The sequence below is a fragment of the Telopea speciosissima genome, chromosome 4 (genome assembly GCF_018873765.1).
Source record: "Telopea speciosissima isolate NSW1024214 ecotype Mountain lineage chromosome 4, Tspe_v1, whole genome shotgun sequence".
NCBI lineage: Eukaryota > Viridiplantae > Streptophyta > Magnoliopsida > Proteales > Proteaceae > Telopea > Telopea speciosissima.
The window spans coordinates 62796315-62821812 of record NC_057919.1 but is presented as its reverse complement, the minus strand read 5'-3'; the positions used below and the strand labels follow the sequence as shown (position 1 = coordinate 62821812).

General features: G+C 39.6%; 1 protein-coding gene across 6 annotated transcripts; it reads left to right on the top strand.

The window, feature by feature from the left end:
• Positions 1–14: 14 nt before the first annotated feature.
• LOC122657983 (cysteine-tryptophan domain-containing zinc finger protein 7-like) lies at positions 15–24566 on the top strand. Of its 6 annotated transcripts, XM_043852810.1 has the most exons (15): positions 17–281; positions 326–504; positions 1511–1583; positions 1692–1825; positions 1963–2364; positions 2457–3802; positions 4767–5230; positions 5320–7397; positions 7496–7638; positions 10040–10197; positions 12000–12157; positions 21686–22546; positions 22649–22835; positions 22944–23055; positions 24288–24566. In XM_043852810.1, the coding sequence occupies exons 2-12, from the start codon at positions 355–357 to the stop codon at positions 21878–21880; spliced, it is 5301 nt and encodes a 1766-aa protein (XP_043708745.1). In that variant the 5' UTR covers positions 17–281; positions 326–354; the 3' UTR covers positions 21881–22546; positions 22649–22835; positions 22944–23055; positions 24288–24566. The 6 variants fall into 6 exon arrangements, with proteins under 6 accessions (XP_043708749.1, XP_043708745.1, XP_043708748.1 ...); XM_043852813.1 differs by having other exon boundaries at positions 17–504; positions 1975–2364; XM_043852808.1 differs by having other exon boundaries at positions 17–504.
• Positions 24567–25498: the final 932 nt, after the last annotated feature.

The following is a 25498-nucleotide window of genomic DNA, read 5'->3' as shown; positions in this document are numbered from 1 at the left end:
TTCTCTCTTTTGTTTGTAAACATCGAAAATTGAAGTTCTGTAAGCGAATCGATTCGAGCTCTTAGAGAGCGTTCTGAGACGATCTGAAAAGAGGGGATTCGGAATATTCCAACTGTTGACACCGATCGTGGTTGGTCTCCGTATGTTTTTGGGAAGAAAGGTTTTTTGTTTTTTGAGGGTTTGTTTCGATGAGGGTCTTTGATTGTGTTCGATCATTGTGGTTTCGGAAGATTTACTTGGTGTTTGATTGTGGGATTCTGATCTCAGAGTTGAGTTCGGCCAATTTTTTTGGTTTCAAGTGATGTGGGATTTTAGGGAAGGTGGTTGTTTGGGTAGGGGATTTTTGGGGTTTTGATGCTCTCTGTGGGGAGTAGGGATGGGAGGAAGGGGTTAGGGTTTGCTGTTGGAGGAGAGATGGAAGAGATTGAACTCGAAGAAGGTGAGGCTTGCGATTACCAGGACGACAACGCAAGCATCGACCCTGATGTTGCTCTCTCTTATATCGTAAGGGTTCTCTTCTGTATTACTTCCCAACAAGTTTGAATTTTTTTTGGGAGCCCCTTCTAAGATTGTAATTTCTTGATCAAGTTTATTGCTTTGTTGAATATTTATGTAAGTTTTATTCCGTCTTGTCTTAGATTGGGCATTGAAAGCTTGGGGGTTCTGGGTCTGGTCTGGTTGGTAGTTTCAATTCTCTGAGGGACCTGATCCATTGCTTGAGGCATGTGTTCTTGATGATCAAGATATGTCTTTTAGGTTCGGAATTTGGTTGTTAGAAGCAAATTTGCTTCGGAAATTAGATGTGGGAGCTCTTAATTAACTTTGTTATGGCTCTGGAGATTTTGAGGATGTGTGGTTGGGTGATTTAATTCCGAATCAATGTAAATCGACAGAGACCCGTTTCTTGGATTATTTTGGTACTAGGGGAGAAAAGTGAATTTGTTTACTGAATGTATTCAATTACTAAATTAAGTGTTTATGCTTGAAAGTTTGCTCCATGCACCTGTTTGTTCTTGATGTTTCATTAGTTTTATTTGTGATAATTGGAGTAATAAGGCAGAGTTGGGAAGAGTTTTTGTGTCATTGAATAGAATGTTCTGCCACTACCCTTCTTGCTACATCGAGGCATTGGGAAGTAGGTGTTGGTACTGTGCAGGCACATATTGCATGCCTTTTTCCAGATTGTGCTGTTTTTGAAAACTTTATAATAGCATGGACTCTGACTGAATCTTCCTATTTGTGATCTCGGATATTTATGATGTGGTGCACAGACCCATTTTCGTTTTGGACAATACCAAAACAGTATCACAAAATGAACTGATTTGTTGATTACTTCTGCATACACAACACTAGGCATTTATTTATTTTCCAAAATCCTCTATCTTTCTGAATATGTTACTTCTCATTTTTCAGTTCCAAGTTTTTATCATCACTCTTTATTTGCTCTTTTCTGCTATAAAAATGTTTTTTTTTTCCAACATTCGTAAGATTTTATTTTCTGTTTCTGAAGGATGAGAAGCTTCAAGATGTCTTGGGCCATTTTCAAAAGGATTTTGAAGGTGGGGTTTCTGCAGAAAATTTGGGTAAGTGATCCATGACAGGACTATGATTTTGGAGTTTGCCGAGTTGCATTTTGTAAATTCTTTCTTTGTCCTCTGTATGATGGAACTGGAATTTGTGCATTTTGGCAGGGGCAAAATTTGGTGGGTATGGTTCGTTTTTACCCACTTATCAACGCTCTCCTTCAGTTTGGTCTCAACCAAGAAGTCCACCGAAAGTGCAGAACAACAATATGCAAAGATCACCAAACCATTTGTCACTGGAGGTATATTTTGTTAAATTTGGACAAATTTTCTTGTTATTTGTTCTTTAATACCTTAAAGCAAGAATCCATGGCCTACTGTTACAATGGGTAGGGATTCTGTACTTTATTTGAGCACTGCTGGTAATGTTACTATACAGGGTGTGCATCAGAACTCTTCAGTTCCATCAAGTGCACCCTTTGCCGTCAGGCTTGGACCTGCTTCTAGCAGTGCAGCAGCACCACCTGTTTCAAGGGTCCCATCTGTGGACAATTCTGTTAAAAGAGATGTCTGCTCGTATCCTGCTCGTGCCTCTGTTGAATTCAGTCCCAAACATGAGTGTGTAAATAAACCGGTCAATCCAAATGACCAGAAAACACTAAAGGTTCGAATTAAAGTAGGTCCGGAGAGCACTTCAGTAAAAAAGAATGCTGAGATCTACAGTGGTCTTGGCCTTGATATGTCTCCTTCATCATCATTTGATGATAGCCCCGCTGAAAGTGGAGGGCTGTCTCCTGAATCTCGAAATTCTCCCGATGAATCTCCAACTATTATACTTCAGGTATACTTTGGTCCCTCATTTCCTTAATTTCTATTCTTGTTTGTGTGGATCGAGTGATCCAGATGCCTTGTTCTTGTTGATGCGGCGAACAGATTATGACATCTTTTCCGGTCCCTGGTGGTCTCTTGCTATCGCCTCTTCGTGATAGTCTGCTTCGCTTATCAGAAAACGAAAAACTTCAAAGAGACGGTAGAAGTGGGCCCGAGTACAAGGGTAGCCAGGAAAGTTCTGGCGTGCTAGTGGACGATTCTTCTTCTGTAGTGGGGATTAGTGAAGTGGTGGGAGAAAGGAAAATTAAGTCAATGGAGAAAAATAATAGATCTTTGGAAGTGAAGAATGGGAGTGGTAAGGATTTTGGGAATGACATTACCTCTCTTTTGAAGAAGGAAATCGACATTGAGACCACAGCTGGCAGGGAGCTTGTTTCTAATGCCTTGAAACTTTCACTTTTATCCAGCTCAAAATTTAGTATAGGAGACACAGCAAAAGGTGCGGTCAAGGCTCCTGATATTTCTAGGGTAGCTAATAAGGTTGTGGTGAAGGAGAAAGTATTCTCTTCTGACTTAGCGAAGGAGGAAGCCTTGGAGTCGGTGCCCAGCCAAGATGTGGATGTGGTTGATAAGCAGAGTGCAAAGATTAGTTCTGCAGACAAGGTATTGGACCTGAGGAAAGATAGGAGCAAAGGTAACAAGAGCTATGACATATGTGTAACTGAATCAGATGCTACCAAGGGGAGGAAAGATCTTGATGGTGGAATCACAGCTGCTCCAAAACAGAAGGTTGGGCAGAAAGCCACATCCCATGAGCAGGATGGAGTGAAGAGGCCCCATGTTAAGGAGCAGCTATCTTCCAGTGGAAAAAAGAAATCAAAGGGAAGCCAAAGTGATGGAACCCCTGCTGCAGAGTTCCCGAAGGAAAGCTTGAAGCTTGTTTCTTCTTCAGCATCAAAAGATAAGAAGAGAAATAGCCAAGCTGGTGATTACCCGTTGAAAAGTAAATCAGATGATGTTAAATCACGTAAAGACTTGGGCAAGACCATGGACAATCATAGGGATTCAATAAGTGAGTCGGTAGTGGAGAAAGCTGAGGATAGAGTAGATTCTTTGGAAATGCCTTTTAAAGACCGGCAGAATGACTCAAAGCCTGAGTTTTTTGATAAAGAGGCTCACACATTGTCAGACAAACCAAAACACAGATCAAGTGGTACAAAGGTGGGTAATCAATTGGCATCAGAGGCATATCCAAGGGCAACCCTGACAGTTGCTCCTTTAATGGAAAATAGGCCTGTTTCTGATGCAGTTCATCCACTTCCACCTTCTGTTGTTATAAAAGAAAATTGGGTTGGCTGTGATAAATGTCAAAAATGGCGTCTTCTACCGTTTGGCATGGAGCCCACAGTCCTTCCAGAGAAGTGGCTTTGCAGCATGCTTAATTGGCTGTAAGTTCCTTCCCAGAAGTATTTTGGATTCTTTACTTTCAGATAGTTTGTTGAAATTATAACAAGGATGCCCAATCAAATAGATTTGCTGGTTTCAGTTCTAGTAGAGTGTCATCTCTGTGTCAGGGGGAAAAACCATATCTGAAATTCATTTTTATGTGAAAACCGTAAGATGGAGCTTTCATCCCTTAGTAAGTTTTAACACTAAAATACTTGTGCATAAATCTTTTATGAAATTGGTGGAGATATTGATTAAAGTACGTTAGCAGTTAGGACTAGTTCTTCTTATGTATGGAGCAACATAGCCTCCATCTTCTTTCATCAGTTGTGGTAAGGTGCTGTTTATGTTGCTGGCCATATGATGAGGCTGTTAAAGTTGTTTGATACATTTGATATTAGACATTTCCACATTCGAAATGATTCACCGCTTTTTTATTTCTTATGAATGATTTTCCATGATTGTTGGGGAGATCAGACACTGTTTACCTTGTTCGAATTGGGGCTAACCAATGAACCATCTCGAGAGAAATTTGTGGGCGTATCATTGAATCATCATAATTTTGTTTTTATTAAATGTACTTTTTATCTGCCCTGTGTTCGCTATGTTGAGGGGTATTTGATTCATTGTGTGTGCATAACTTGGCAATGAAGGGTGAAAGCATATATTTGCCCTTATTAATTTAGTCCGGACTTTGGATTATTTGTCATGTAGATGTACAGTTTTTGAAGACCTCATCGTTTTATCCCTCCTTTTTTTATTATGTGCATAACTTGGCAATGAAGGGTGAAAGCATATATTTGCCCTTATGGATTTAGTCCGGATTTTGGATTATTTGTCATGTAGGTGACTAGGTGTACAGTTTTTGAAGACCTCACTGTTTTATCCCTTTTTTGAAAAAATAAATAAATTATGTTTGAGGTCTTTCTTTTAGTCTGATTATTGACTATTAAGAGTGGTTGCCAGGCCTGGAAAGAACCGGTGTGATATTAGCGAAGAAGAAACAACAAGAGCTCTGTATGCGGCATACCAAACCCCTGTCACCGAGGGTCAGAATAATATGCATAGTCAGCTTGATGCAGCTGCATCAGGAGTAACCTTGGATGAGGTCCAGCGTCTTGACCAAAACCACCATAATCTTAGTTTGCGGGCTCTGCCTAGCAGTGCAAAGAAGAGACATGGTTTGAAGGAAGTATCAAGTGCAGCTAACCACATGGGGTCCATTCACTTTTCAAGTTCTACAAAGAAGAATCAACAGCCGTCTGCCAAGAGTAGAAGCTTAAATGATGTGAACCAACTTCCTTTGGAATCCAATCTTGTGAACAAGCCCGTCTTCCAGCAATTAAGCAAGTCAGGTGACTTGGCTGTGGATAAACGCATGCATAAACAGAAAGAGAAGCAGAAGCTGCTTGAATCCTATTTGGATGGAGGTATTGTTCGAAAAGCTAACATTTCTTTGTGGCTTTCACAATTCTTTACTTGGAAATATGTAACTCTTTTTTATGATATATGTCAACAGGTGTTTCCAAGCACTCAAAAACAAAGAGCAAGAGAGAAGCTGATCAGAATGAATATAGATCTTCTAAGAAAGTGAAGACAGAAGGCATGTATTATACTGATGAAGAATGGAATTCTGACCTTGGGATTGCCCAGCCCTGCTCAAGTAGTGGTTTGCCAGCTAAGGCACCTGGAAAGGATCCGAACAAATTTAATGAGCACTTCTCTTTGAAGGATTCAAAGCATGAGGGCAAAGACAGTTTCCCTGTTTCTGCAAAGAAACTTAAGGATCGAGTTCAGAATTCTTTGGATGGAGGGGCTGCCCAGGATTTGGCAAAATCCAATAAAATGGATGCCGCTGCTAAGAAGAGGAAAGTGAAGGAGTGGCAGGAGAATCAGATTTATCTAGATCCAAGTAGTGGACATCACTTCCAGGACAGCAGGGGTTCTGTGAAGGAGGAGACCAGTGAAAGTGAACGCCCGAAGGAGAAGAAGGCCAAGGCTTCTAAGTCTGAGGCAAAGGAGTCCAGCACGAGTAAGGGGGATGGTAGAACAGACAAAAAGGGTCAGGTGACCAAAATCCTCTTGTCCGGAAGTAGAGATCAACCAGTTGATGGAGTGGAAGAAGGGGGCACATTTTGTATGGATAAGGGTGAACAACTGGGGCAATATCGAGGAGTAAAAAAAGGGTCTCAACGGAGCGTGGATGTTGTAGATTCATTAAAAAAGGATCTTGGATATGGACAGCCTTCCATGGCTACTACTTCCAGTTCTTCAAAAGTTTCGGGATCTCGTAAAACTAAAACCAACTTCCAGGAAGTGAGAGGTTCACCGGTAGAATCAGTTTCATCTTCTCCTTTGAGGTTTTCCAATCCAGAAAAGCTTATATCGGCAGGAAGAGATATGTTAGGAAAAGATGATGCAATGAACTGTGGTGTCTCTGTTATGGGTAGCCCAAGAAGATTCTCTGATGGGGAAGGGGATGGTGGGAGTGATCGGTCTGGTATGGTAAGGAAGGAGAAAACTTTTTCTGTGTTACATCATGGAGCCCTGGAGTCTCCTGTTCTGGATTATCAGGACAAGGAAGCTGATCACACATTTATTGGAAAAGGGAACATGCAGGTTGAATCTTCTTCTGAATTTGAAAACACCCATTTGGTGAATGGTGATGCTCGTACCACAGATAGGCATAACCGATATCAGAATGATCCATGGGCCAAGGACCATGACCCCAATGAGGAGAGGGTAAACAACGGTCATTACCGTGTTAATGGTTCTCTTCCTCGGAAGTCTGGGATGGGGTCCTCGTCACGGTCTAAAGAGAAGCACAGAAGTTCCAAGTCTGGTTTTGATAAGGGTAAGGTCAAGCTCTCTGATTCATTCAGCGAGCAGGAAGACATGTATGCAATGAAGAGCTCGAGGTATGAGGCAGAGACTGAATCTCATGACCGTTCTCCTTATCATCAAGAAATAAGGGAAGGGAAATACAGCTTTCAGGATAAATGTGCTGCAAAGTCTAATAAGAATGAGAAGACTTACTCGGGTAAGAAAGATTCTGTAGGGAAATGGTCAAGTGAAAGCAGTAGAAGAGAAAATCAATCGAAACTTGGGGGACATGAGGGTGCTGATGTGAAATTGGGTGCCACTTGCAGCAAGGATGGGAAATCCAACGCACAGCAAAATATACTGCAGGGTCGTGAGGGTGAGAGGTCCTCTAGTCGGTTTCTTTCAGACAAAAATGATAAGATGGATGTAGCATCGGGGAGAGGGAAGTCGCAATTCTTCCCACATTCTGTGGATAAACAGGAAACACAGACTCGATGTCCCCGAACAATGCCAGTAGGTGCATCTGATGGTTTGCTTGTTGATGCTTCTGGTAGTGGTGGTGATGCATTGAAAGTTTCAAGTCACCCTAGGAAGCCTGATAACCATAATGGAGCTAGTCATAGTAATTTGAGACATCCTACACCCAATGGTCTTGTCGGGGTCAGGGATCTCAATGCTCCAAGTCCAGCTAGAAGGGATTCCTCTGGTCAGGCTGCTGCTAATACTGCGTTGAAGGAAGCCAAAGCTCTAAAACACTCTGCTGATCGTCTCAAGGTGTATAAAGTTACCCTATCTCAATGTTTAACTATTTTTCCCCCTAAGCTTGATAGCATTGTATCTGATTCTTTTTATGGTTTGCTTTTCTTGTATAGGATCCTGGCTCAGAACTTGAAAGGACTGGGCTATACTTTGAGGCGGCTTTAAAGTTTCTTTATGGTGCCTCACTTTTAGAACCTTTTAGCAATGAGGCTACCAGATCCAAGAATGTGTACGGTGAAACTGCCATGCTATGCGGGTAAGAAAAAATGTTGACACTGCACGAAAACCCTATATTTCATATGGCATATATGGTATATTCTCTTTCTCCACTTTTGTACTGGACTAGGAGCAAAATCAACCTTATGAACCACTATTTTGGTGAGGTTTTATAGCATCGGGGCCAAGTTGCACCTTATTGTACTAGACATTATATTCATTTATCATTAAGGAAGGACAAGCCCCTAAAAAGGAAAGGGAAAAGGGAAGAAAGGCTCGACATTTGTATGGTAAGGCTATTCCTTCCATATAATATTATTTTGGTGAACTTAGACTGGTGTTTCTTGTTTTGCCTCCGAATTGAGTACAACTTAACTCAACTCAGCTTTATCCCAACTAAATGTGGTCAGCTACATGGATCCTTTTTTCCAATCAACTCTTTTCAAAGCCATATTGTCTTGGTGGATGAAACAGAAGCAGTGATAAATGCAAAGTTGGATTTATGGAGATCAACACTGAAATCAAAAGGTTTTAAGATAAGTAGAGCAAAAACATGCTGTATGGTTTGTAACTTTAGTAACAATAGGACTGAAAGTGGGGTGGTGAAATTTGATGATAGAGCGATAGCGCAAAGTGAAAATTTTAGGTATAAGTAGCAACTAGCACTAGATGCCTGGCAAGCTCCTCCAATTTGAAACAAAATTAAAATTTGTGAAACCTGTAACAAGGATTTTAAAATTTTCTCACTTCTGAGTTGTGGTTGGAGGCTTTGTGTAGACTGTTGGGTTGAACTCCAGTTATCTAGCCTCTTAGATGATCTGGTTGATTGTTGCTTCCCTGGGCTCACAAATATTCTTCTACATGTAGTACCACATCAATTTACTATTTCCTTCTGACATCTTTGTGCCCTCTATATTTTTCTTGATTTACTAGGTCTTCGTACTGGGGTGGTGTGTTAGAGTTCATGTAATAAGGGTACTTTGGGTACTGGGATTATTATGTTGTATTGTCTTTTAACCTTTTAACCTTTCTACCTCCCTTGTCTGGAAACAGCCTCTCTGCGAAAGCAGGGGTAAGGCGGCGTACATTATGACCCTCCCCAGACCCCGCAGTGGACGGAGCCTCGTGCACTGGGTAGCCCTTTTACCTTTCTACCCCCCTTAGCAGCTAGCTCCTTACATAAGCATGGGGGGTAGGTATGTAATTTCCCTATTATAATTTGGCTAAGTGAATCTATATAGGGGAGAGTAGCCCAATACTTTCCCACACACTTCTACTGCCAACCTCTCCTCATCTTCTTCTTCTTCTCCCTTCTTCCTTACAACCTTTGATTTACAACTTGGTGACGTACTACTATGGGCAAAACATTCATAGCTGATAAACTAACCTAGCAAATGGTTAGCTTCCACTCACTCAATGTAGGAAAGAGTCCCCACTAAGAACAAAAATTCAAGCTCCAAATAGCCCTTGCATTGCAATCCGTTGGGGTTTTCCTGGAGATAGAACTGGCTGTTTAGGTCAAGTAAGGGTGAAAGAAGAGCAAAAACGAGGATTTATTGTGAAACTAGGATTGTACTTTTGGTGGATTGATGGCATGTGAAGGAAATAGGTAACAGCCTTTGAGAAAGGTTTATGAAGCTTACTGGTGAATTAGGTTCTGTTACGCAATTAAAGATAGAAAATATAGATAAAAACCATTGACCAGGTTATTTGAGGTTTTTGATGGAGCTGTCTAATATTGAATTAGGGAGGCAATGGACAGGTTGGAGGTGGCTGCGTACATTATGACCCTCCCCAGACCCCACAGTGGCGGGAACCTCATGCACTGGGTACGCCCTTTATGGACAGGTTGGAGGTGATTTAATTTTTTTTGGGGGGGGGGGGGGGAGAGTAAGAGGCTGTCATGGGTAGGGGAATGGGTGCAATAAACAAGTGAGAATTTTGAAAGAGAAGAAGAGAAGAGTGGGATAATTAGATAAGCTACAACTCGAGGGAACCAACCAAAACAGCAGCATACAAGAACAACAACTCCACTTCAATTTACTAAAAGCAATCTCAATTGCCACAACTCGGTTGCCCTCGCCTTGGCAATATGTAGGCTACAGTAGTTTGGGATTTAATAACTCCTCAACATCTAATTCCCAATTACATCCTGGTTTTTCCAATATCTGAAGTTTTAGTCTTTTAGAAAGCTCATAGGCTACATAACATGCTAAATGCCAAACTTAAAAAGTAATTTCCCCCCTTTTGTTTGCTTACTTGATTATAATGCACTGAATTAGTCCGGCGCCAGTTGCTAGCATGATTAATATCCTTGTCATATGGGTTTGGGTCAAATTTGATTTAAGTAGTATGGAGTGGGTTGTAACTCAAAACGTTTATTGCATGGTTGCATATTGTATAGTCTCAGCACTGAAGTTGTGGTCTTGTTGAAATTCTAGGTTTTGTGCCCATGAATACGAGAAATTCAAAGAAATGGCTGCTGCTGCCATGGCTTACAAATGCATGGAGGTGGCACACATGAAAGTTATTTATTCCAAACATTTTACTGCTTCTAAAGATCAGATTGAGCTGCAAAATGCATTGAAAGTGGTTCCAGGTAATTTTAATAAATCCTTAGTCTGGAACTTTAAGATATATTGAAGTATGTTTCGACTGTTAAGGCTATATCTATTTCCATTATTTAGTTATAATTCTTATGGTAAGATTCCTCTTAACTTTGCCCTGCACATGAAAATCTTCACTACTTTGTGTCCTGAAATACTTTTTTTAGTATGGTTTGTTATTAATTGGAACTTGGAAGTCATACTGCCTCTGCAGTTTTGAAGCGAGTAAGCGACAACAGAAAATATTGTAACGATTGCCTTCACTAAACTAAAAGAACCTGAAGAGAGAAATTGAATCCTTAAGAGATTCCTGCCTCCTTTTTGGATTGTAGGTATCCAAAATCCTAATAAAATCACCTTTCCAGCCTGGAAGTCAATACTCAAACTGATTGATTGATCTTAAAAAATATACTGGTTTATGTATGAAGTTTTGGAGAGACATACTGTGATAAGGTACTGTCTTTTCCATTGAAGATTTATTAGAGACAACTAGTTTGCTTGAAGTTCAGAGAAGAGAAAATGGAAGATTCACAGAGAGAATTTTGACGCTGATGATTTGTCCTCTGGATACAGAATAAATTAGTTATATATATATTTTTGAAATATACTTAATTTTCTTGCCAATGAAGCTCAAGCTATGTTAGTTGGTGGTAGTCCCACCCCCCCCCAAAAACAAAAAAAAAAAAGAAAAAAAAAGGGGCATACCCTGTTGCGCCGAGGTTTGCCCTCTTGCTACAATGCTACCTTCTTTTCTATTAGGGATTTATAGGGACCACTAATTGAATATAAGATAAGAACTAGGTGATTCATAAATAGCATTTTGACACCAATAAATATGCCTTTGCGATTTTCTGAACGATAAATACAAAAAGCGTTATGAATTAAAGATAAATTATTTATAATTTTTTGAGATGTACTACTCAATGAACCTCAAGAAATGTTATATTGGTCATTAGTCATTAACTATTAATCTGTCCCTGATGCAATCCGAAAATCGAGATTAAGGATCTCAGATGCAAGCAGGCTCAATAATCAAATCTGTGATCAGATTTGAGATAAAGGAAGCAACTGCGTTGTTAAGGGAAGAAATCAGATTGATGGAATGGAGGGAAGAGAGATCAGATCGCTCTTCTTAGGAAGAAGAGTGAAGAAGAAAACAGAAGAGAAGAGAAGAAATCAGGTTTGGGATACCAATCCCGTATGCACTTCTCAACAGCACCAAAACTCGTAGAAAAAGCTCATGTTCTTTACTCAAATCATCTCTAATTGATGGTGGATGTATATATATAGACCTTCTAAAATTCTTAATTTTACTCGTGAAAGGACTCCGAATCACTTTAACACATTCATTAAAGTAAATAAACTTAAAATAGAATTCTGTCTAGCTATTAAGTATCCTAATCTAACTCAAATGCTCAATTTAACTACTAATCCCGTGTACTAACATTATCCCTACTTTATGAGCTTATAAATTAGGCCCATTACATAAATAAACCCAAAAATAAGAAGCTCAAGGTCTATAGAATTCAACCATGGGCCAAAATAAAGTCTTCTGAGGCCCAATTGACCCAATTGGACAATCTTAACTGCATCAGTCCCATTGATGAAAAATATTGCTCATGTAGTTCCTCTTATTGGCAAATAAATATTTCATTCTGCTATCTGTTATGTTAGTTAATAAATAATCATGCCTAACTATGCTGATAAAATAAGCCTGATTCTGATGCAAAGCTAGTTTGAAAGCTTCAGTATTTTGCTTGTCACTTACGTTACATCCTGGTTGTTTCATCGTCAGGAGAGTCTCCATCCTCGTCAGCCTCAGATATTGATAACTTGAACAATCAAGCAGCAGTAGATAAGATTGCTGTAACCAAAGATAATAGTTCTCAGGTTGCTGGAAACCATGTTATTGTTGCTCGAAACCGTCCCACCTTTGAGCGGCTGCTTGGCTTTGTAAGTCTTTTTCAATCTCTCTTTTGTTCTCTCTACTGTATTTTTATTTTTTACATGCTCTTGTAGAGTCACTATTTAAGTAAGTCGCAGCATATCAATACCATTTTTTTCCATGGGAGGGTGGTTTAGTGGGCTTCAAGCTCCATATTGACTGTCAATGTGGCTTTTATGTTACTATTTTCTGATTGGTGATTTTTCGGTGTTGGTCTACTAGATAGGATTAGTTGGCTGCTGTGACCAATCCCAATTTGCCTGTGCCCCAACCAAAGGTTGATCTTTGTCTAGCATCTACCTGATAATTACCTTTGATTTCTATCCGCATACACTTGGGCCAGATTTTGTGTAAATAATAGATATCCATCCCAATGCACATGTTTCATGACCCCAAGATGGCTATGGTTGACCTTCGGTGAGCATGTATAATGCAACAGTTGACCTCGAACCAGGGAAACCAGTGGGAGATCGATTGCAGCCAGGATCAACACAATAAGGAACAAATTAAATAACTAAAACTCTCTTTTTTTATTGTTGTTTTCTATTACATATGAATGGAGAACATAAAGGATAAGAAGAAAGGAGAAGAAGATAAAGAAGAGAAAAGACAGAAGAGAGGGGGGGGGTTAAGGGAATGGCTCCCTCAGCCTGGGTCTCTCACCCACAGTTATCCCAGCTGTTGAAACATGGAATTTCTCCCATAACCGTTGGCAACATGGCCTGAAAATTTTATTCTCCAAAATCTGATCCTTCCTTACAATGGGGGCCTATTAATAGCTTAGGCAAGCTTACAAAATAGAATATAGAAAATAGAAACTTCCTAAAACCAAAATAGAAAGTAGGAAAATAGCAACTACTGAAAAATAGAAACTTGCTGAAAATAGAAATTACTAGGGCTTTATAGATCCAGCCTTCTAAACAAGCAAGGAAACAAAAATAGAAACAAACTGAAATTAAAAGCAACTTTATATACTCTATGTTGGAATTTGTACACCAGAATACCGTGGGGGTGTTCTGGTCCTTTTAGGGGTTTATTTGTTATGTTATTAGGTATACCCTGCTTCTCTTATAGAGTCGGCTAGTGTAGGGGTATTTCTGTCCCCTTTTGTAATTTTCCCTTTATTATAAATAGAGGGCTTGTCTGATCAATTAGATCATTCAAGCAATTACATTCAATTGTTCTGCTAACATGGTATCAGAGCCAATTATGATCTAGGGTTACAGGAAAGAAAGGGGAATTTTTTTTTTTCCTATCACTTTCTCCCTCCTTTCTCTCTCTCGGCTTCTACTTCTGGTTTTTTTCCTCATCCTTGTAAGAGGGCAGCATTAATGAGGTGATCCAATGATTTAGTTGCTGCCCTCCAACCTACCTATTCTTTTTTTATAACATAATTTCTGCTCGATGGCTGCTGGAACCATCTCTGCGATATTGGAGTTATTCAGAATTTTTTGAAAATCAGATCCCTATCACTATTGAAGGCTGATTTTCCATTGTTGGAGCTTCATCTGCAACCTTAACCAGTACCTATCCAACTCCTACCCATTGTTTGAAGACCCTTAACCCTAATCGATCTCTCCTTTCAAGGTTTTACAAAACCCTAACAAAACCTGAGACAGATCGAATTTTGGGTTAGGGCTTTTTGCTGCTGCTGTAATTTTTTGGAGGTGTTTCTACCATCAAGAGAGACACTCTACCTCATCAATTAATGGCTTGAAGTTCTTTTTCCTGCGATAGCTGCTGCCCTATTTTTCTGCAATTTTTTTGGTGTTTCTCCCTCTTGAAGATCAAGTCTCATTATTACTGGAGATTGGTTGTTCGCATTGGAGGTCCCATTCTAGCAGTTCTGATCAACATCTATTGCAAGTCTACATCAACAATAGAAGCCCCATTTCCCTATATCGATCTGACTTTCAGGGTTTTCCAAAACCCTGACTCTAATTGATCTTAGGGTTAGGGTTGTCCTATCTTGCTGATATTTTGAGGGGAGTCTTATACATACCGGAGAAGCATTCGACCCTAATATCAGCATCATTCATGGAGTTCTTTTAAAAAAAATTCAGGTTTCTTCTTTTTGGTCGATTTCTCCAACTATCGATCTAATATATTTCTGGTTCCTCTGTGGCTGGCTGTATTAATTCCTGCTGGATCTGCTGAGTTATTTGCCTTTTACTTGTTGGTTCTATTGAGCTTTAATTCATCCCTTGCTGGTTCTGTTGATTGGCTTCTGTAAGCATGACTGGTTAAGATGTTACTGCTGCCCTGGTCTTGAGACTGAATCTGCCTAATATTGGAGATCGAAGTTCTTTCACCTTGTTGAAGAGTCATATCTACTACTCTGGAGATCAGTTTCTATTTGGGATTACAACAGTTTGTTCCATGGTTATTGGTTGCGACTTCAAATCTATTCAGTTGTGTGAAGCTTTTCTACAGGTTTATATCCAGCTTACTCTGGGAGATTGATCCTAGAATTATTCTCTAATTCAGGTCTGATCCAAGTTTTCTAGAAGGTTATTACATCGATTCAGCCCAGATATTTTCATGAGTTCTGTCCAGCATTTGGGTGATTATAGATTGGAGTTTTTTTGCACACTGGTTCTTGTTTGAAGATCGATCAAGTCTTGAAGATTGAAGCCTTTCCTTTATTCCAAATCAGATCTGATCATTGGAGTTTGCTGTTCAAATCTGTTCTGCAGGAGTGTCCATCTCAGCAATTTGTTTGATCGATTGATGAAGGTTGATGATTGATATGTTGCATTGCTTTTCTCCATGACTTGCTTTTTCTCACTGCTTCTTCAATTACCCATATCCCATTGGTATTAACCCATAACAACTTTGGAAATTTCTGGTAAATCATATTTATTCCATTCTTTCCTTTTTAATTACCCATAGCACCTTTGGAAAATTCTGGAAAATTAAATTTTGCCATTATCCATTACATCATCTCCGTCATTTGTCCACGTGTACTACAACACATGAGGGGGAGACTCTGTACAATTCCATTGCAGACATTGCAAAAAATGCAAAAACTTGCAGAACTTGCAGGAACATTTGTGCAAAACATTGAAGATAAGCTTTTTCCACCATTGCCATTGGGTATCTTTAGTTATTGGGTTGAATTTGCCGTAAAGGGGAGATTGAAGTATTGAAGAGTATTGGAGATATTTGGTTGTTGCCTATTTGAGGATTTACAGTTGGGATGATTCAAGTTTTTCTGCTGCTTGCTGTCCTAGTTATTAATCTTCAAGATTTTATCACTGTGACGATCCGAGATTCATCAATGGACAGCTATTGAAGATCGATGAAAGCTGCCTTTTTTGGAAGATTGTGTCTGCCCTTTTTCTGCCGTTATTAAGATCGGTGATTCTCTCTATTTTGAAGATCGATCCTACCCAAGCTTTGCAGAACAATCCTGTCCCGGTTTGTTGATCAAGTCTGTCCAGGTTTTGAAGATCAATTATCTTTAGTTCTTGAAGGTTTATTATGTCCAAGATTATTTGGGAGCTTCATCCATCCGCCAGTGTGTCAAGCTGGACTCTGCTGCAACTCTTTTTCTTCCTATTTTGTTTAAGTTGGGCATTAGTGCTTTATATGTGCCTACTTGAGGGGGAGTGTTAAAATGTTGGAGTGTGAGCATTTATTTTTTCCTTATTAGTTCACGCTGGAGCTTCCTTTTGATATATGTATACTCCAGCTTGAGGGGGAGTGTTGGAATATGTACACCAGAATACTGTGGGGGTATTCTGGTCCTTTTAGGGGTTTATTTGTTATGTTATTAGGTATAACCTGCTTCTCTTATAGAGTCGGCTAGTGTAGGGGTATTTCTGTCCCCTTTGTAATTTTCCCGTTATTATAAATAGAGGGCTTGTCTGACCAATTAGATCATTCAAGCAATTACATTCAATTGTTCTGCTAACGCTTTCTAAACTGAAAATAGAAACTAAACTATGGCAGCATTAGGAAAGAATCTTTCTCCACTTGATGGGTCCACAAGATCTTCCCCCACACAAGGCAAATATGGGCTGTGACAATGTTCACGTGAACAGTGCCGTGAACAGTGTTTTGGTCTTTTATCTTCTTCATGCTTCACTCTGGGCTGGGACTGCCTTAGGTGATGCTCCATCGAACCAACAAAACCTTGCCACATCATCTGACCAGGCTGCCTCTCACAGCAGTCGCATCCCACAACCTTGCTAGGCTTGGTTTTGGGGCTTGTTCCTGCGGGTACATATGGACTTGTGATCTACATCAATGTACTTGATAATTACCTTTGATATCTTCATTCATACAGTGTTCAAATTGTATGGAGAATGACTTCTATCTTCATGCAGAGGGCTGGCTGAGTTAATCTAATGTCCCTTGACTCCCTTTGATGCAGATTTATTGCCGAAATAGGCTTGTTTTGTTAGGAATAAGTCTAGGGTTGGGTTCTATACATGTTGGGCCTTTGATCCCATGGTTTTTTTATGTAATAGACTAATAGGTCACTTTTATGGACCTAAAGTAGGGGTAATTAGGTTGCATATGGGATTAGCTTCTATACTTAGTTTGTTTTTATGTTTTAGTGTTTTAAATTGAACCGGTCCAAAACTGGTTTGAACCAATGTTTCAATTTAAGTGACTTGAGTCACCTTTCTTTTAGTTGTTTTAATTATAAATTGGGTCCACACCTCTCCATGAATTTGAGAGAGGTTGTGATGTTTAATTAGACTCAGCTAGGAGCTTTTTGACTCCTAAGCTGATTAGATAGCAGGCCTTTTGGCCAATATAAATAATAAAAATCGTGGAGGTGCTGATTACCTCACAAATTTGAAAATTTTGCTCTTGCAAGCTGCTGCAACTTCTCTTCTCCTTTGAAGAATCGTCTTGCTTTTTGACCATGGCTGGTGGGATCGGTGTTTGATCTGATTGACACCTTGCGGTGGGAAGCTCAGGTTGTTCGTTGGTGGGATTGGTGTTTGATCCCATCGACACCTTGCGGTATGAAGCCCGAGTGGTTCCTTTGAAGATATCCTTCAAGTTCTAGTTAAAGATTCAATTTTTATTCAAGTTTCATCTTCAAACAAGCTGCTGCCAAGGGTATTCTGCAACTACAGTGAGTTTGAAGCATCCCCATCCATGAAACCCCAAATTTTGATCACATATTCCCCCTACCACTAGGGAACACTCGATCTTAAGCCCAACCACCATCTTCCATTAAAACCCTAACTCTCTCCTTCTCAACCATTCCGTAACCAAACCCTAATTTCCCCAGCCCAAACCAATCGTCAGAACAGTCTACAAATCTGACTGATTATCCCTCATACCCTCCTAAGAAAACCATTCAAGGTTGGTTAACTTCTGTCCACCCAAACCCTAACCCTAAACCTTGCTTTTGATCCATTCCAGATGACTTCCATCCATCAAAACTTAACGTAACCTTCACTGGAAGACTCCCCTACATCAACTTGACATAACCCACACATCAAACCCTAGGTCCAATTAAACCCTAACTCTATTTTTGACCTACCCGATTTAGTGTTCATAGAAGATCCTGTTTTACTGGCTTCTAGTTGGTCTCCTACCAATCTAGGACTACATTACCCTTCTGTTTCATTAACCTCTATCTTGAAGATCTCAGTTGACCTTTTTTGTAAAAATCGAACTGGATGTTGAACCGTCTATGAGTCAGGTTCATGGTTCAAGGTGTTTGACAATCATGTTCAAATGTTTGTAGTTTGTACCATTAGGTTACAAAAGAAATGTCATATACTCATATGGGAAAATGTTTCCATCCTGTCTTGAGGTAGAAGCCTTTTCCATCCCCCAGTAATTCTTAGCCACATGGATTGATGATCTGGCAGGTTGACTGTTGGATAGGTTCAGGACCCCATTGATGGGCCATTTGTCAAATTTTGGGACTTATCTTGACCATGTCACCAACTATGTATGGGCTTTCTCCGTTGTTTTTTCAAGGGTTCTTGTTTAGCTCTTGTTTAATTTCACCTACTGAACCTCAAATTTCTTCAAAGCCTCTAATAACGGATAGTGGATAGATTGGTCTGAAATCTGAACATCGAACTATAGGATAGATGATGATGTGGACTAGCTTGTGCAACCTTGGGTTCCAAACTTCCAAAGCCCTAATTAGGTCGCTATGGGCCTACCCGGGGTGATAAAATTCAAAATTTCAAATAAAGTGAGCAATGCAAATTTCGTAATTGTCTGCGAAACAGAGAGAAACCTAAACAAAAATGCAGAACAATAAGGCCCCATGCTCTCCTCTCTCCCCCTTTTTTAGCCAACACCATAAAATCATTGATGTGATGCGGATCTGGGGTCCTGAGACCCTACTTGGATTGCTTACGGGCCTACCCAAGTGTTATATAACTCAAATCATGTGCACAAGTGGCAAAACAGTAAATAATTCAATGTTTAATAGAGAGGTGGCAATTCTGTAAATAAGTTGTTCATAAGTGGGTGGCAGAATTGTAATTTGTTAGGACTTCAAAACATAAGCAAAGGATTCAACGATATAGTAGAAAGGGTAAACTAGAAATTAGAAATAAAATAGGACCAAGTAGAATAGGGAAGAAAGGGAGGGGTATTAAGGGAAACTAAATAAATAAAATAAAGGGTTAAGGAATCGTGGATAGGGATTATTATCTTCTTTCTTCGAACTCAACCAGAATCCAGCGGAAAGAAGAGCTAGTTGCAGACTCAAGATCTTCTTCACGAGGAACCCAATCAACCTGAAACTGGGGGTGAAGAATCACAACCTGTGTCTCTAATAGAAGCAAGCGATATCAATCTCAACAGATGGCTGACTGAAGTTTTAATATTCTGCAACCCTTGGCCTGGCGGACAGATTTAGGGATTCCCTGGTTGCAGGTCTGATTCTCAAGGTTGGAGGAACTCTAGGGTCTGACTTTCTGGGGTTTGATTCTCTCTATTATAAGGAACAAACAAACTAGATCTGAGAAGGAAAAGGGAAAGAACATGGAGATCAAAACAGTCTTTTCAGGCTGCTGTTACCGCAAGAACAGAATAGGGAAGGAACGAGATAAAAGAAATTGCAGGAAAAGGGAGAGGAGGAAAAGAAGAAGAAGAGAGAGCGAGAGATCGCATATTGTCCAAATAAAATAATTCCTAAATATCCTATTGAACCTAAAAATCCATTTGGACCCTGTTCGTCTTCATATGGGTCCCCCAACGGGTTTAGCCTGGTCCAAGAAATTGCTCCTGCATCATGATGATTCTATTGAAAAAGAAAGATGGGTTTCTCTCTCTTATGATGATCAAATTCCTGTCTCTTTACTTTGGACCCTATTGGAAGAAATGAAGGACCCTGGAGCAAAAAGTTAAATAATTTCAAGGAAAGGAGCTTTCTGGAAATATAAATCAGAATGGGGTGAAATAGAAAACTCTTGAAAAGAAGGGCAAAAATGTAATTTTAGAGAAATAAAGGATCTTTTTAAAAATGCAAAACAGAATCTGGTATGAAAAGGTTATTAAATCTGGGAGGTGGACTTTTCTGAAACTAAATCTTATTAGTGGGATGAAATATAAAAACTCAGAAACAGGAGGGGCTTTAAGCAATTAACAGAAGAATTTGGTTTCTTTGCAAATATAAATAGGGCAAGAGAACGCTACCTGGTCGCGTGGCCCCTGTACCAGTGCAGGGGCCAATGGGAGCACGAGTGTAAGTATCACACGGTGGGATTTCCGCCTTTCCATGGGGGTGGGGCGGTTATTTTGCGTTCCCCGTGTCTAGGGCCTAGGCGCATTTGCATGCGACCAGGTAGCATTTTTCTTCCATATAAAAAATATAGTTTCTTCAACCTCTCAACAGCAGCAGTCATAGGATAGAACCAGCCTCTAGGAAATTTGATCAAACTCTCTCAAGCTTCTACATCTCATGAAACCTTAGGATTGAGTTCCTAACTCCTAGTCCTCTTAGAAATGCCCAAAAAAAGACTCAAAGGTCATGTAAATAAAATATTATTTTCTGGAAATTGGATCTGGTGGTAAAACAGAACTAAACCTGAATGCTACTATGAAACTCTCTATTCTAGCTGGCTTTCAGACTTGAACTTTGCAGAACATGTTGCCCTAAGGTAGAGATTTAGACCCCAGAATTGGAGGCTGAAAGAAGAAGACCCGAGAGAGATCAAGTCTTTCTTTCTGAAACCATTGCCAGCACAGAGTTCTGCCAGTTAAGGGGGGGGGTGTGTGAAGAAAACCGTGGGGCGGGGGTAAGGAACAAAGGAAAGGATTATGGAAGAGATCAGACCTGAGAAGAAGAATGATCGGACCAGAGAATCAAACCAGGGAGGTAGAAGAAACCACCAATTGAACCAGTCTTAGGCTCTTGTGGCAGGCAGGCAGCATATAAAACTCATATAAATTTTATTCTAATCTCTCAATCAGACTCTAAAACAGAAAATTAAAGTTTGAACCCCACTCAACTTCCACGCCTTATGAGTTATGATAGCTAAAGCAAGTATATAATATTACTTCTCAATTTACAAAAATACTCTTATAAAAAAATTAATTCCCTAACTACTCTTGTTGGACTGAACATGAAGTTTTGGCCTGGTTCTCCTTTGCCTGGGGATCCAAATTGGTTCATATTGATCTAGATTTGGGTCCTAGCTGAATTTCCACTGGCAATCATTTGAGGGGTGATGGAAGGGGTTCCAGTCCAACTCTAATTGTGTTATTAGTCGTCAATCCTTATCACTTGTTGTATTGGTGCTCTTGTTATGAATTTGAATCTCTGTTGAAACATTTTTATTATTTCTTTTTAAGCATCAAGCAAAGAATGAACTTGATTACCTCCAATTCATTCTGAAACGTTTGACCATTGGGTTTGCTCTTCCGACCGTCCAGACAGAAAGTTCTTGACCAAATCAGCAATTTTGGATCATGAATAGCTTTGGGGGTTTGACAATTGATACCACTGTAATAAGGGACTGGTTCATCGTTCTTGAAGTTTGAACTACACAGGCTGGTTTGATTTTCGAAACCCCTGCAGAGGCCTAAAGTTGATCTTCATTAGCCCTTTTCACTTTTATCTCCAAAGTCTATCCTTGCTTATCTAATATAAATAGATAAATAAATAATTAAATGGTATGCTTAGGTTTTCCCCCTCCCTCCCCTTTTTGGGGGTGGGGGTGGGGTTGGGAAGTGTTTTGCTTCCTACTTGAATCCATCGCTTATGTTTTTTCACTGTGTGTTGGCCTTGCTTTGTTCCATACAGTTATATATATATATATATGTATGTATGCATGTATGTTCATTTCATGATAAATGTCTTGTTTATTTATTTATAAATGCCTTCCTCAGTTATTTTCTGCTTCCTACTTGAATCCATCGCTTATGTGTTTTCACTGTGTGTTGGCCTTGCTTTGTTCCATACAGTCATATATAATGTATGTATGTATGTTCATTTCATGATAAATGTCTTGTTTATTTATTTATAAATGCCTTCCTCAGTTATTTTCTGCTTCAAATGATTCTGTCTTAAAAATCTGTTGTTTCTTTTTCCCCTGCAGACACGGGATGTAACTAGTGCAATGGAAGCCTCAAGGAAATCCCAGAATGCTTTTGGAGCAGCTAATGCTAGCCTGGAAGAGTCTCAGCTTGGGGAGGGAATCTCTTTTGTAAAGCGGGTACTTGAGTTCAGCTTCCATGATGTGGAGGGACTACTACGTCTTGTACGGCTTGCAATGCAAGTAATTAGCCGTTGAAATTCAATGGTCGTAGTAAGTGTCAATCCTGTGAATATGTTTTCAGTTCCATGGGTAAGCAGGCCTTAAAGGAGGAGGAACAAGAAACCGAGCTGAATCTCTAGGTTGCACATACTCCTGAGAAATTCCAGGCTAATTCTGGCTCAGCACCTCTCTGTACAGTGTGTACAAAATGAGATTAATAACTTTTAAGATATATTCTTTGTGATTGTTCGGCTGGTTTTTAACACGGACAAGGGTGTAAGCAGACCACTCAAAGATTTGAAGGTTGGGATGAATGAAGTGTTTCTCATCACGAAGGCGTCTGCTACAAGCCTTACATATTAATACAAAACTGCTGTCTTTTGGCTTTGTTGGGGTTTGAATCTGGGCTAAAAGATAAAAGAAAGATTGAATGCCTTTGAGGTTGGTTTGAGGAGGCCGAATACTGACATAGTTAGCTCTGATTGATGCCTGTCTTTTTGGTGTTTCTGCAAAGGACTTCAATTTTGTTTTTTTTTTTGGTTTCTTTTAATATTATTTTTTTTATTCAAAAATGGAAATCCAAGATGTTGGTGGAAGTTACCAAGATGATAAAAATTTCAAGCTTGGTTTGTTTCACTTTTTCTGTTGAATCCCAGTTCAAACATGCTGTGAATCTGAGGGCAATGCAGATGGTAGCCTCAGGTATATAATTTTTAGCATGGCACCATCTATTTTCAAAGGAACTTCTCTTTCCTCCATTTCTCTGCTTTTAATCTTATATTTATATATTCTTATGTTGTGTAGGTTTGTGCTATAAGGCTACCTGTTGTTGCAGTTGGAATGATTTGTTATCTGTTACCGATGAAAGAGACAAGTAGGAAGAAGTTGAGAGAAGTATAGATGTAGATACACAAGATATTGTGGTACTCGGGATTTATGTTATAGGAGATCTTACCTGGGGAGTGCCAGAGTTATTCTCCTTGATTTAAAGGTTTACATAATTCTCAATGTTGTTAAAGTTGGTTGGAACTCTTGACTGTTTTTTCTTCTGAGCAATTTTCAATTACCTAGATGTTCATTTCCCAGTTTTGCTTTGCAGGAGGATGCGTATCTTTTCATGTGAATATACCTAATTAGATCCATGAGCGAGGCAAGTAATCTTTTTTGGGGCTCATCTACACCACCAGCTTGCAAATGTAGGGTTGTGACAGGTAAAGCTTCCAGTTTCACTGGCTCTGTTCTAAACTGGCTGATTATTTGTAGTTAGAAACTTTTATGTAGCACCCTAATTTAGTATTGAATACTTGGGGAGTCAAAGCTGGTGATTTGGGAAATGATGTCATCGTCAATTAGCCTAGGGCTTATAATTCCTATGTGATATTGTTATGAGTTGTTGGTAATGATGCTGCTGCTTTAGTATGTCCGTTTCATGGTTGCCTGAGGACAAACATGCATGAGAAACAGTGGAGTTTCTTTGGGAATTCAAAAAGTTTTTGAAGCCTGTTGAACATGGTCTGGGCTTGGTACAAATGGTAGGTGAAAGAGGTGTACGTCCAGCTAATGCATGATTGACCCAAATTTTGGGAAATCCCCAAGCACAGTGGGAGACCCCTCACCCCCCCCTCCTAAAAAATAAGGGAACGCAAGTATAGAAAAAAGCAATTTACTAAGGAATAATCATATTTCCTGATGATGTCATTTGTCTCTCTTTAAAACCCCAAAACTAGATTTATCTCAAGGATGTTTCTCCAATATACACTGTCGTAGGTTGTTGCTAACAATCCTCATTGTTCTATGATTCTCAAGTTCCCTTGAAGAATGTTGAAAAACATGGGGGTTTGTATGAGAGAAATGACTATGATTCCCAGCTACCTATGTATGGATTTTGGGGAAGATTTTATGTGGATGGTTCATATAAACAAACAAGTAGTTAGGTGTGGCAGGGATTAAGGGACTGGAGATCTCTCTATTGGCAATGGGTGGATGGAAACCAGAATCAAAGGTGATTCTAAGGTTGCTATTTGTTTGCTTTAAACAACAATGGCTAGGGGAGGGGTTTATATATAAGGTGTGGTCACTTTGCTGCCTGCTAATTCTATAGCTGATGAGCTTGCCAAGGGAGGGGTGACAAATGTTTCTAGTATCTGGGTTATTATCCGTAGGGGGATTCTCTTTGTGGGTTTGGCTCCCTTTTTATGTTCGTTTTTTTTAAATTACATTAAAATATGCTTCTTTTGTGTTAAAAAAGAAAAAGAAAAAACAGTGAGCTTGAGCTAACTGTTGGTGAATCATTTGATTCCTGTATGTAGTGGTAGGTGGGTTGATCCCTTCCCTTTGGGGCTTTCCCGGGTTTTGTATGCATATTATTTGCATGAATATCTTCCATATAACCTTACTTGAGTTATGTATTTCAAAGTTATTTGACCGTGGATCTTCATTTCAGCTGGGTGAAAATGGGTCGTGGTCAATGGTGTCAGCATCCAAGGATATGAACGACGGGTTTCCACAGAGTATGTTTCTTATTTACTTGTATTCTAGAATTGAACACATCCCTCTACTCTCCTCTCCCCTTTTGTCTATCTTGTCTTGGGAAATTTTGAAACCCTAACCTCTTCCCTCCCCCCCTCCCAAAAAAAAAGAAGGGTACCACATCTTGAAAATGTATCATAGCAACAGCATTAATTCTTTAAATAATTAAATTTATTAGCCAATTGATTATTAATAAGTTAATTATCATGGGTCTTAATAAGGGCTTTTACATGTGGTTTTGGAAACAGCTCCTATTGACACTAATTATTCTTGAGTAGTGCTGCAATTTTCTTGATTACGCGAGCTTGTGTCATGGTGCTTTTGGTCAGTCCGGGTTTTCATTCTTTGCTTGATTGGGAGGTATCCAATTATTTGTTAATATCTGGGGGATTTTTTTTTCAAGCTGTGGTTCCTGTTCCAAGTCACATGGTAAATTTGAAATTCTTTATTCATGACTAGGAGTGTTAAGCTGGTGGTATATATGGGTCTGATGTATTGTTACAGAACAGATTATATAATGAGTACTATTTTTTTTTTGAAGCTCTAGGTGTGCAGGATGCATCCCTAGTCTTCTAACTTTTCCTCTCTCCATCCATCAACTTCTCTAGGGCTACATTTGGTTGCAAGGGGAATTAAAGGTAGTGAAAGTTTTCAAACCTAAATAAATAAACTTTTGTATTCATATTTTATTTGGTGGAAAGAGAAGAATTTGGATCCTCTGCTGCTGCCTGCCCGTGCTACCAGCGTGCAGCCTCACAGGCAGGGTGTAGACCCCACCTGGGTAGGGTGTTCAGGCAGTGGGTAGGGCGGTCATTTCGCCCCTGCCTGTGTGAGGCTGCACAGGAAAATGAAGATCACGTTCCCAACGGCCAATTAGGTGGAGTAAATGATGGGGATTAGGGCTAATGTTTCTTAAAATCAAATTATTTCTCAAGTTCCAGAGGGAAGAAACCGTGGAAGAAAATTAAGAAGGCATCAATGCAAGCTTCCAAAGGATTGAGAGTCCAAATTAGCTTGGAACTCTTATTTTTAGTCTTAAGAGTTTATTTCCATTGTAGGATTACAGTCTAGGTAGGAGTCTATCATTTTTTCCCCCTCTTTTCTTCATATTTTCAGAGTTGTGTA

Excerpts from the sequence above, each read along its gene's own strand:
- LOC122657983 (XM_043852810.1), top strand. The coding sequence starts at position 355 with ATGCTCTCTGTGGGGAGTAGGGATGGGAGGAAGGGGTTAGGGTTTGCT. Across the intron at positions 2,365-2,456 it reads CTCCAACTATTATACTTCAG|ATTATGACATCTTTTCCGGT; the intron begins GTATACTTTGGT and ends TGCGGCGAACAG. Across the intron at positions 7,639-10,039 it reads GAAACTGCCATGCTATGCGG|GTTTTGTGCCCATGAATACG; the intron begins GTAAGAAAAAAT and ends TTGAAATTCTAG.